This window comes from Lottia gigantea (assembly GCF_000327385.1).
Source record: "Lottia gigantea unplaced genomic scaffold LOTGIsca_30, whole genome shotgun sequence".
Classification (NCBI taxonomy): Eukaryota; Metazoa; Mollusca; class Gastropoda; family Lottiidae; genus Lottia; species Lottia gigantea.
In genome coordinates this window covers 1,908,869-1,922,480 of record NW_008708987.1, presented here as the reverse complement: position 1 = coordinate 1,922,480, position 13,612 = coordinate 1,908,869, and the positions used below count along the sequence as shown (strand labels likewise).

Below are 13,612 nucleotides of genomic sequence, written 5' to 3'. Positions count from 1 at the left end.
TAAGCATTTCACGGGTAGTTCACATCGGACGTCGAGACCACCCTTACGATATTCCCATGGGGAAGTTCACTGCATTAGCGTCTAATGTCTCTTTCACGTGCTAATAACACTCTTTCCCAAAGGCAGTAACGATGTCTCGTCCTTACCCATCATCCCATGTGTCATGGATAATCAGATACCCTTAGGGTTCCGAGCTCGATCCTGCGAACGTCTTGATATGGAAGATCTTCTTAATACATGCAAGGGAACCCATATTTCTGTATCGGCGAGTTAGAGAAGGAATTAGCCGCGGCTGCTTGTTGGTAGGCATAGTAGGAACCAGGCATCATAGGATTAGCTGGTGCCATTGTAGGCGTTGGAATGAAACCATAAGGCGACATCATTGGTGGCATGTAGACTTGTGGAACTGTTGCAGCCATGTGTTTATTGTCTTGGACTCGTCGCCTCCATCGAGCACGTTTGTTTTGGAACCAGACCTAAAATAAAGAGACCAGAATATTAAAACTTATGAATAATTTTATAGATTCGATGATTTATTGAACTGTGAAATTTTTGTAGTTTCATCAAATCGTCAATATTTCGTACAACACTGGGACTTCTTTTTCAAGTTACCACGACAAAATATTGATCAGATGAGTTTCTTACCTTTAATTTCTGTTCTGGGATTTCAAGTTCTTTTGAGAGTTTTTCCATGGCTTCTGGTTCTGGGTAGGGTGTTTCCAGGAATACCTTTTCGAGGCCTCGAACTTGTTCCGGTGTGTAATTGGTTCGGGCTTTCTTCTTGTATAATGGTTCTGGCGTTACTTTAGTAACAGGTTCTGGTTTCTCAACCGGTTTCGGTTTTACCACTGGATCTGGTTTAGGTGAGATGGACGTAGACAAATCAGAGCCAAGGGAACTGTTACCGGAATCGACAGTTCGTGATAAATCTGAATCACTGGTTAGCCCATCGACTGAAACATCTGAAAAAGAGCAAAACAACAATGTTATGAGAGTGGGTTCTAGTGAAATGGGATCTTCTTATAAAATTCATAACAATCATCATTTCGATGCCCTTTCTTGTAGATTTAATTCTTGGCTCATGATAACGAAATCGCCCAACATTCTTTGATGTTGTTATTTAGCTAATAACAATCAAAAAATGTCAACGTACCTGTTCTGTTGACGCTTGTATCAGAAGGAGAACCGGAACATTCAGAAGATAAAGAATTTCTTCTATCGCTTCTTGGTAGTTGCTGATGGACTGGTGTGGTGGTCAGATGAGAGTACGTATGAGGTTGTGGGATGGTTGGAATCGGGGCAAATGGTGTGATTTTGGTTGGGTGGCTTTCTGGTGATGACGCTGCTTCTTTTGGTTCGGATGGTCTTTCGGATTGTTGGTTAGCACTAGGTGTGTTCTGGGATTGGAGCAGAGATGAGTAAGGGTACATCATATTGTGTGGATACTGGTGGAAATATGGTGATGAGTACATATAGATTGGGTGCATCATGTTCATCCCTGGCTGCATCAAAGACGCTGAAGACGGAGGTGTTGGGCCTTGTGTACCGTCGCTTGTATTGGGAGACTGGCGGACTGTGTTCAACCACGGCTGCATGAAACCAGAGGAAGGCGTTGTATTGATGCTGCTACTGTGGCTGTTTGGACTTTCGTCTGATGAACTGGAACCTGGACTGTGATGACCGTACATCTTTGGGATTGGTAAGGATTGAGCCAATGCTGCGTAGGCCTAAAATAGAAAAACGAAAATATGTAGGCTTAATACTTTAGTAGGCAAAAATTTAGTATTGCGATTAAGTGTTAGCATTGAAAAACGTTGCTTTGGAATAAAAGTATCAGTAGCCTTCAAATCCTCAAATATTGAAGGTTAACTTCAGCTAAATGATTAAAGTGTTTACCGTTTCTGAAGCCATGTCTCTTTCTATGAACAATTCAAATTCTTTTTTTTGCTTCTTGTGTTGTGTTGCTGTCAGATTGAGAATCGAAGTGATTTGATTTCTGTCAGTTTTTGAAGGTATATATACCAGAATTCTCTGGCATGGCTGAGTAATTATTTCGTTAATCGAGGAACAGTGTTCATACACACAATTACACCCTAAAACAATGGTGTTTTAAAATCTTGATTGCCTCTCTTTGTTAAATCAATCAGATTTGCAGGTTCAGATGTAAAAAATATTAAAACTGAAGCCATGGGTTTGGATAACTAATCAAATCGGCGAGAAATTCTTTTGTTTACTAATTAGTTAGTCAACATCTGTAATGATTGGATTAGGCAAGTAAGATTAACTCCCTTTCTGATTTAACGACTGTATGGAGATTATCTCCCTTTCTGATTAGAACTCTCATCAGGATTGCTGTATCAGCTAGCCTTAATCAAGGAATTTTTACAGCAAGATTGAATTTGTAAACTGGCTTCAGGGTTGAAAGTGTAATGATTGGTTCCAGATTTGTAGTGAACACAAAATCAGGTTAAGTGTTAGATTTGCATCAAATTTAATTCCTTGTTTTGAAAGATTATAGTATACAAATCACGAATCAATATTTTGTGTTTTTAAAAAGTTACACATTTTGAAATATATTTATGTAGATTCTTAAAAATAATTGTCTTTCGATGTAGTAATGATCTTCAACACTTTTTTTTAGAAATCCATAGATATTGTGGAAATTTTAAGCATTGTTCGTAATTTCATTTTGTCAAATTTTTTCCAAACAATCGAATATAAAAGTTGTAACGCCAGCTTAGTTGCGTGTCTTAGAATAGAGATATTCAAAATATATCAGAAAATCTAGATGCACATTTACTGAAGGTTTTCTCTATTAGTTATTTCACATTTAGTCTTAAAAATATAATTTTTAATATTTGTAAAAGCTAAGCTTCAATGACACGATTGTGTTGAATTGCCGGAGATCTTGTCAGGGGGTTTCATTCTACCAAGTGTACCGGTAGGTGAAAGTGAGATGTAACCGGTGGTATAATTAGTAAAATATTTGGTCGAATGTATCAAAATATATCTGTACTTGTTTTGAAGGCGTATTCTTATAAAACCATCATTATAACAATTTAATACCGATTCCTAATTTTAATATATTAACTATATTTAACAGAACATATACGACGAAAATCCTATCGTCTTTAGAGTCAGTTAGGTCTTTCATCGCGATGCTTTCAGTAAGCCACCCTTACGATAGACATTAGAAATATATTCAGCGGAATCATAATGAAATAATTATTTTTTTAAAAGAATATACATATATTGTTCTGGCTTCATGACCTAGGCTCGAGCTTTATAATGTATTTTATTCTTTAGAAACCTCATTATAATAATAAATCGCATATTTTGTTATTTGCGCACTTGGTATGATTTCAATATAATGATTTTGCAATATATTTATTTAATGCACGTTATTTGCATAGTATGAGGCAACTGTATTCATTCATTATAGTCAGTATAAACGTAGTAATGGATCCTTTTGAATAACTTGTTTACATTTGAATATAATGTAATCAACAAAAGTGAAATGGTGCATTCAATCTTGTACTATTGGTAAAAATGTCTCATTTTTTTCCGTATTGTATACTTCGCGATGGAGCTTTAAGATTAATACAAAAAAAAAAAAAAATGCAGAACACTTTCTTATCCAATTTTAATCAAATATTACATAAAACATGTTTTTATAAATTTGAAAATTGTTTTAAATGGTATTAAATATAAGCTCCGGCTTGTTTCTGAAACCATGGCTTTTATATTATGTAATGTTTTATTTGAAATTTAGGAATAAATATTGTTTAAAAAAAAACTTTGTGCGTGTATGGAGGACAATAAGAAGTTTAAAGGGGAACAGTCGGCATTTTCGGGGATTGATTTATGGTCTTTATTGTGCTTTAATAGTCTTAAGAAGTACTAAAATCGCATAATCCCTTCAAATATACCTCCAACTAGAAATTTCACTGTCTATTCCTATATATGTGTATTTTTTTATATATGTATGGCATCGGAATTTTTAACTTTCAAACGTGAATAATTATGGATACACATGGATTTGAAAGCTCAAATTTCGAGGATGAGCTGTGAACACTATTACTGATTATGTGAGCTAAAACAATTCCTGTTATGAAACTAAGGTATGATTGGTCGAACAGATAGAGTAGGTGCTGCTTTAGATTACATTATGAAATGAAATAGTTGGATATTGGGGAAATTCCAAGCATTATTCGTAATTTCATTTTTTCCAATGATTACAAGGGAGTCGCGGTGGCTCAGTGAGTCAGACGCATGCTCTCTAGCCCGAAGGTCCAGGGTTCAATCCCAGCATAGGTCGAGATGATACCTTCAGATTTCGATGTTTAACTCTAGATTACATATGAAAGGTATTACTTGGAATAAGCTTTATGTTTTGCCTAGATTATAATGTGGAGGTATATCGAAGTTTCTACTGACTAGTCTGGCTCGATTTTCGGGTTATTTCCCTTGACTTAGCCGCCAAACGTCAAAACTGAAAGTGTATATTAGATTTCAAGAGTTTTTGAGTTATTATCCTTGACTGAGCAAAAAGTATTTTGTATCGTATGGGCGCTTATTTCGCATTTTTGTGGTCCATTACTTGTATCGATGATCACAAATGGCTCCCAAATAGACCGAAACATCTACCTCTATTCCAGCCTATTATATCTATTTTGACAGGTAAATTCCAATATAACATTATATAATGTTCAAGCGGGTGTGTATTACATCATATATGCTACATATTACACTATATTGATTATATTGTCTTCTTCCGTATTTCAGACTATAAGATGACCTGAACGTTAATATCATTTGTTTTACGTGTTCTTACATATCGTCGTTAATTCAACATAATCTGATATCACCCACTTAACAAACCTGCAACTATTAACATAATACGAAAGGGACGTTTGACGTTGCGTTGAACGAAAACGTAAACGTTAGAGGCATACACTCCTTCAAATTGAGGTTATCTGTAGGACATAATGCAGAATGGACTGAAAATCTGGAATATTTCCTTGGGTGGAAGAGCTAACGTTTAAATTAATTACAGACGAGATTTAAAACACCGATTTACAATTATCGTTATGCTAAACGTCTCTACTATAAGTTCAATGTGAAACCACTTTATAAGGTTCTTAGCACAATTACATATTTAAAAATAATATTTTATAAAGGATTATTATGGGCAGCAGTGAAACACACCCCAGTAGTCAGTGACCCACTAGTGTATACGTTGTAAGATAAACCTCAACACACCTGAAGTATTGGTCAGTTAATAGCCGTGACGAATCTACTAAAGTATGTCGTGCAGAAACGTCACGTCACGACATGAGAGACAGGGTACGGAGTTTGTATGGTGGGTGAAGTGGGTTGGGGGTGGAGGGAAAGGGGTAGGGGAGAGAGAGAATTTGTTACAGGATGACCATGCTAGCCCAAGATTGGTTAATCCCATATCGCCACTTCCCAAATAGCCCCCTTCCTAAATCGTCCCTTCCAAACTCGCTCCTCCCCAAATCGGACTAAAGCTATTCGGATTGCATCAGAGTCTTTTATGTCATCACGTCTCTTTCCGAGTCGCGCCCAAGATTACATGTATAATGTTGTCGTATATTGACGTCGCCACAACTTGAGTTACTTTTGAACTGGACTGGCCTGGCTTTGTCCATCATATAGTTAGATAAACTATTGCAGAAAAACTTTCTTAACTTGTTCATTAGAGGGTCCCACTTTACAGACAAGATTTTATCAATTTAACTCTTATATAAAATGAAACTGAATAAGATTTTTATTTCATTTTCAATGTGAAAGAGAACGCACATTGACACAGACCCATTACGATATAGATCTTTTGACAATTTCTATAATATCTCATGGGGTAAACTATGTAGGTAATAACTATCGTTTATAAAGACTGCACATTTTTTATACTGAAATTATTGATAATAGACTAAGATAGAATAATACATTGTAGTTACATTTATAAAGCGCTGAACTCCACTTTATACTGACAATGCTCAAAGATTACTCTATTAACTACCTTGTATCAAAGATTGCAATTATTTTATTGGATTATGAGCAACCGAATACAACCAATCAGAGCCCTCGACAGAAAGGCTGTAAACACTATTGTCTAATGTGTCCTCAGTCTTTCTGTCAATGCTTCTAATTGGCTGTATTCCCTGGTGTACAATCCAATCAAATTGCTTGATTTATAAACTTTAGGCGGTTGTTGTATTTAAGGCAGAAGGTGAAGTTCGTAATAGCTTGATATTGTGAAGATGACAGCTTACGGACATCTTTAATTGTAATTCACTAAAGGAGCGTGGGTTGGGTGGAAGGAGGTGAAGAAATGGGGGTGGGGATGTTATCCGTGGGTTGAGATACTTTTCGCTATCACGAGTCTATATATTTTAGAAACACACACTTTTGCCCACACCCATATCCGTAGTGGATTATGCATCTCCTAATTTAGAGGTCGACCCCGCCCCACCACCCTTCAATATTTTAGTACTTGTGTGTATTCAAATGATGAACGTTCTTCTGTTACATAGGGTAAATAATTCATATAGGTTAAATATTTTACATCACATGCTTACTTCCTTAATTAGATGAAAAGAATCAAGAACAAGTGAAATATGTGATGTTTAAATTTCTGAAATTGTTCTATGTATATTATACAACAATAAATGTCAAGGCTATAAATATTTTCATATACCCTAATATTTATATAAAGATTTTTCTTTTTATAATGTATATAAATGTATAATGCTCAGCGTGATTATGAGTATTTCAACACCAAAACACTTATGGATGTAGGTAAAGGTATAAAAATTAGACCCTTATACGAAATACGAAATCATTCATTAGATGCATGGATGAATTCAACCAATCAGGCCTCCGCAAACTGACAATAAAAAGCATGGTCCTCAAAACCCATCCAATTCTTTAAAACTCCCTCAGAGCTGAGGATTCGAGACAGACATACCTTTCAAGTTTTTGAAAAAATTCACGATGGATGCAATTCAGGAAAAGGCAATGCTAGCACTGGAGGTAAGCGTGATTTAACTTCTATTTTTTTCTGCTTCAAAATGGAATACGAATGGAATCACGGCAGTATATAATGAGAGAAATCGGCAGCGTGCCCAAACTATCAAGGCATTCATCCAACGGCTCTTAAGGATAATGCAAGATATATATGAATTACTGACAGGTATCTTTTTGTTCAAATTTACAAATAACCTTTCTTGTATCAGAAGGACAAGAGCTTTCCCCTATATTTATCAGCTATGCCAGTGGTTCCTGACAGTGGCGGAGCCAGGTTTACGCCCGATAGGGGGCGAGATATCTGAGATTGCCTCTAACTTAGTTATGAGATTATTGCCCGAAAAACTTGTTTTCCGGGCAGCGAGGGGGCCCCCTCTGCCCCCCCCCCCTTTGGCTCTGCCACTAGTTCCTGACCCTTTGTAGCCCCCATACACCGAAACTATCATTTTAACCCCTCACGACCAAAAACCCTTTCTTTTATCAGTTAAACAACAACCTTTCTTGTATCAGTAAGACAACAACCTTTCTTGTAACAGTAAGTCAACAACCTTTCTTGTATCAGTTAGACAACAACCCTTCTTGTAGCAGTCAAACAACAACCTTTTTTGTATCAGTTAAACAACAACCTTTCTTGTATCAGTAAGACAACAACCTTTCATATAACAGTTAGACAACAACCTTTCTTGTATCAGTTAAACAACAACCTTTCTTATATCAGACAACAACCTTTCTTTTATCAGTTAAACAGCAACCTTTCTTGTATCAGTTAGACAAAAACCTTTCGTATATCAGTTAGACAACAACCTTTCTTGTATAAGTTACACAACAACCTTTCTTGTATCAGTTAGACAACAACCTTTCTTGTATCAGTTAGACAACAACCTTTCTTGTATCAGTTAGACAACAACCTTTCTTGTATCAGTTAGACAACAACCTTTCTAGTATCAGTAAGACAACAACCTTTTTTGTATCAGTTAGACAACAACCTTTCTCGTTTCAGTTAAACAGCAATCTTTCTTGTATCCGTTAGACAACAACCTTTCTTGTATTAGTTAGACAACAACCTTTCTTGTATCAGTAAGACAACAACCTTTCTTGTATCAGTAAGACAACAACCTTTCTTGTATCAGTAAGACAACAACCTTTCTTGTATCAGTAAACAACAACCTTTCTTGTATCAGTTAAACAACAACCTTTCTTGTATCAGTAACGCAAGTTCGAACTTAAAGAAATATGGTGACATTTAAACTACTGTGATTTTTGGCTCGGCAAGGAGGCGAAGCTTCATGGTTGTGGGGAAATATGACCGGTTGTGGGTGTAACCCTGTCTTTGTCTTTTGATTTTAATGGGGAGATAGATTAGGTCTTAATATCTCTCAAATTCAAAAGTAGGTGACTCGAGGGGAAATCACTAACATTTAATCAATTACATTCAATGTATGGATGAAATTTTGCGTATCATCTCCTAAACCCTTTAATGAAATATGGCCTTCGGATTTAATGCTTTTATTTGAAGTTGGTGTTTTTTTTTGTATGAGCAACTGCGTGTGACGATGGCCTTGGTCCCCTTTCACTTGCTAGCTAAAAAGATCACACCAATATAGGTTGTTTTTAACATGATTGTTTTCTGCACAAGCGTCTTGGGGTAACTGTAACCCTGACCTACTCACAATAATGAACTGTGTGAACTCTCTGTTTTTATATTTATTAATTTAGGTTAAAGGAAATATTTTTGAACTTTTTGTGTATCAAGGACATTTATAACATTGATTTGTACCATTCCAAATTTCAGTCAAATATTGGTCTTGTAATTCCACTAACATCATGACGCCACTATAGTTAATGCTGCTAATAAGATATCTAAGATTCTTTGCTGTGGATAGGTAACATCAATTGATGTTAATGAAATTGCCAAGGACAACTGAATGCAAATTGAAATGGTATAAATTGATGCTATCAGTGTCCCCGATACACATATAATAAGTCGAAAACTTCTTTAAAATTTCTTTAAGTATATATAAAAATACCACTCTTGAAAGCGGTTTTTGTCAATTTTATATGGATAGTGTGATATGCCTTTATTACGCTGTATGGTGTCCGATATGTTGTACGCTGTCCGATACGCTGTACGGTGCGGAATTATCGATGAAGTCGGAAATAGTAGAAGCTAATTGAGCCCGTGCCTCGTGTCTTCGTGTATTCACTTTTCTTCTGAATTTTTCAATAATACATTACATTGCACAACTACTATAGGTACTAGTTGAACCTCGGACCCTAAGGAAGCCCCACCCCAAGGAAAGTGGTCTCAGAATGCAGGACAGTGGCGGAGCCAAAGGGGGGTAGAAGGGCAAAAATCTCATTTTCAAATTCGGGAAACCTCAATTATTTCGCCCTCCCCCCTCCTCGGACGTAAACCTGGCTCCGCCACAGATGCAGGAGAGTATGTTACAAACAAATTTCTCAGGGAGGGCCCCAAATCCACTTATGTCCACGAGCCCTAGTTGAGCCATTGACAATGATATCATATTCAAAGGCAATAGGCAGTTTGCAGCATTATACTCAGGTGTGTTTCGCGATCAAGTTCATCTGTGTACATAAAGTATATAATGTGTGTGTATATAGCCTACATATAATAGGAATAATTCATCCATTCATTAAGTTCATTTAACTTTGGTCCACGCTTATCACTCGTGGTCCATCATGCTTTCACTGAAAGTCGCTTGACTTGACCGTGCAAAATATAAATGCTTCGTCATGGCGAACGGAAGAAAGGCCTTTCCTACAAATAAATCATTTTAAAACAAATTTCATATTAATGTTATTTTCATTTTATTTCTATTTTGATTGTTTCCGTCATTTCACAATTTTTCAAAATACAAATATCATTGGCTTTATATTGTTTTCGGTTTCAAAGAAATTACCCGTTATGCTCAGTTCACACCAACGGCGCTTTGATGGCCCCTTAAAGCGGCGTTCAAAGCGGTACCAAAGCGTAACAAAGCTCGACTAAAACTGCCAGGGTCGTAATAGATCGTTTGAAAGCTTTGAGCAAAGCTGGATATTCGGCAAGAGCGCCAAAAATTTTTAAACTGTTTAAAAATTTTGGGCGCTCCGTCACGAATTGGTGAAAGCGCCGAGAACGTGTCAAAGCTTAACAAAGCTTAACAAAGTTCAGCAAAGCCTGACTCAAAGCGTAGGAAAGCTTAACAGAGCTTTATTCAAAGCGGGGACCCCAGTCTTCACGGTCTGTCATCACTTGATCAAAAGCGGCATGAAATCGGCCGTTTCGAAATTTTCCAAGGCGTAATAGAGCTTAACAATGCACAACAGAACTTGATAATCGTATCAGAGCGTGATTTAAAGCGTCATAACCGCATCAAAGCTTAATAAAGCTTATCAAAGCGTGATTTAAAGCTTAACAAGGCCTGATCAAATCGGGAAATAATTCGTCCCCAAAGCGTAACCAATTCGTATCAGAGCTTATCAGAGCGTAACATTACTTAGGAGATCGTGATATTTTTTGAAAAGTAAACAAAAAATGATGGCGCTTTGCTCGCCGATTTAAAGTGCGGCATTCGCCGTTGGTGTGAACTAGGCATAAGGTTTGGTAAGAATAACACACATGTCTATCAGACGTTACATTCGAAAATGTCTCCGATTTTGGACTAAAAGTAGCCTTATGTAAAATCACATCTCTATACATGTAATAAAGTTTTTATTTTAATATTCTAAGACACTGTTTTGATTTTATATTAAAATATTTAGTAACAACTAAAACGCTAATGTTCAAAAGAGGATTGCCACCTTTAATACCTCAATGGCTATGAACGTGTCCAGCCAGTTTGTAATACAGTGTAGTAACTTAATGCATTTTATAATTTCAATGACGAACCTTCTTTTCTTTACATTTTCTTTCAAAAGTAGGTGAATGCTAAATGATTTTTTTTTTAGAAACTAGTTTCAAATTAAATGTGTACATTATAAAATGAATAGAATAAATGAACTAGAAATAACTATAATGAATATTGAAATCATTTTTTTTTTTAAATTTGAATTTGAAAGGCATGTAGACCATCAGGTGTATTGTTGGTGAAAACTATTTGTCAACGTGTTTTTTAAAAGTTGTTTTGTTTGCTGCAAGTTTGTGTTAAAGGGTCACGATTCCGGTTTAACAGCAATCTGTGAATAAAAGTTGTTTTTTCTTAAAATGTAAAATATTCTATTCAATGTGTTGTTGTATTTTGCATCTTTGTTGTTCAGTTTTATTCGGTTTTGAAGATTAACATTAAAAGGTTTTGTTGGGGTATGTTGGGACATCCACTTCTGTATGAAAGATACAAGTTAAATCTAAATAAAATCTAAAAATTGTTGTGTTAGAACAAGGGGTTTTATTTCTATTACAACTTTCAGGGTCTTTGATCTATTTCATTACCCCCACCCCCTCCCTCTCCACCCCCACCCCCTATTAAATAGTACTATTTCGATATTTGCTCTTAGATATTCACTGCAATCTTGTCCGTGTCAACCTACGAAAAAAAAATCATGAAATAGTAACGTAGCCTGACTGAATTGATTAAACATTAATTGTCCAAAAATTTGTATGCTAGATGACAAAGCGGCTCATCCTCAGCCATATTGTTTACAATGTTTCTGTAACGGAGTCTGATTGGCTGTATTTGCACGCGTACAATCCAATCAAATCGCTGCATTTTGTGATACGAGAATATTATCTATTAGAGTCATGGTATAAGATGCAGTTCGTAATAACGTGACGAAGCGAAGATAGGGTCAATGTGACCTAATCTCAGTTAAATGGACTGCGTGAGAAAGATATATGGGTATGGGTTTATTGCTCATCAATTTTTCTTCAAAAAAAACTATCGTCTATTAACGTCATTATTTGATATGTGGTTGATTTAAAAGCATTTAATATCGAGCGTGATCTATTCAATTGATTTCAATGTCAATTTATTGTGATTGTCGCATATTGTACCGAAAAGTATGTTGTAATCTGATGTAGCCTAATGTTTGCTTAATCCATGTTTAAAGGCAGGCTCATAGTTACAAAGAGGGGGGGGGGGGGTTAATAAATGGAATGCTCCTCCAGATATATACTTGTTCCTCCGGATATATTACTTGTTCCTCCAGATATATTACTTGTTCCTCCTGATATATTACTTGTTCCTATATTACTTGTTCCTCTGGATATATTACTTGTTCCTCCTGATATATTACTTGTTCCTCTGGATATATTACTTGTTCCTCCGGATATATTACTTGTTCCTCCGGATATATTGCTTGTTCCTCCGGATATATTACTTGTCCCTTCGGATATATTACTTGTCCCTTCGGATATATTACTTGTTCCTCCGGATATATTACTTGTTTCTCCAGATATATAACTTGTTCCTCCGGATATATTACTTGTTCCTCCGGTTGTATTACTTGTCCCTTCGGATATATTACTTGTTCCTCCGGTTGTATTACTTGTCCCTTCGGATATATTACTTGTCCCTTCGGATATATTACTTGTCCCTCCGGATATAGCACTTGTCCCTCCGGATATATTACTTTCCTTGCCGAACAATACTGTCCGGTTAAGGGCCTGTTTAAAAGAAATACAAAACGCGTCCGATAAACCCGTATGAATTCATAAATTCAAGTGGGATATAAATTAACTGAATATTTGCTTTATCAATTGCACTTGAAAGAGTTAAATATCAGTTAGATTTATTTTGAAAAACGCTACCGGCAACTTACCGCTTTGGTGTTGTAAAATGGGTTATCGTTTAAAACAGATTCGAACAACTTCATGGCCAATATGAACGAGTTAGCCTCGGTGTATATGTGAAGTTGATATCGTCATGGCCTCAGATCAAACCTCGCTTGTCTAGTCTTATATCTAGGTAAATGTGTTTCCTAAATCAAAAGTGATATTTTTCATCTATTCATGGATTATCCTTATTGTTAGAAGTGAAGCATTGAACGTTTCCGTACGTTACAGTTGATCAACGGAGAGTCGCACATTTGTATGGAACGCTCTGCCATCTCATCCCACCTTTAGCCCATTATATTTAGGTAAATATGTTGCCCACGAAAACACTCCCTAGCCAAACTCCGAAATTGTCTAACATTATATCAAGTGTTTTGAAAACGTCATTCTATCAAGTTATATCCCAGGTTTTAGAAGTGGATCCTTTAAACTGATGGTACATCAGTAGCACATTTTGTTTAACTGAATGGGCCACTCCCTTCTTCCCCTCCCTCCAGTCAGACATAACTTGAACATGTCTGACATCATATCTAGGTGGACGAGTTGCTCGAGAAAAAATAGTTGATGTCTTGTTATAATGACATCCTGGATCATTCATCTTGATATAATTTATATCTTGTCACTCGGTCATCTTCACTCAGGTTTTTTAAAATTACAGTTTAACACGTACATTTCACAATCAATACGAACAGGATAGACTTCGATATATAGTAAATATTTATCTGATGTACCTATTGACTATTTAAAGGGGTTGTAAAGAGGATTTGTGAAACTTAAAACCTAACTTAT

General features: G+C 36.1%; 1 protein-coding gene across 1 annotated transcript; it reads right to left on the bottom strand.

The window, feature by feature from the left end:
• Window positions 1-440: 440 nt before the first annotated feature.
• LOTGIDRAFT_70713 (hypothetical protein) lies at window positions 441-780 on the bottom strand (the record flags this gene model as incomplete). The annotated part of the gene is made up of 2 exons (XM_009057425.1): window positions 441-476; window positions 646-780. Coding segments are annotated over 2 exons (171 nt in total), but the record flags the coding sequence as incomplete, so codon positions are not given.
• Between the last annotated feature and the right edge of the window lie 12,832 nt (window positions 781-13,612).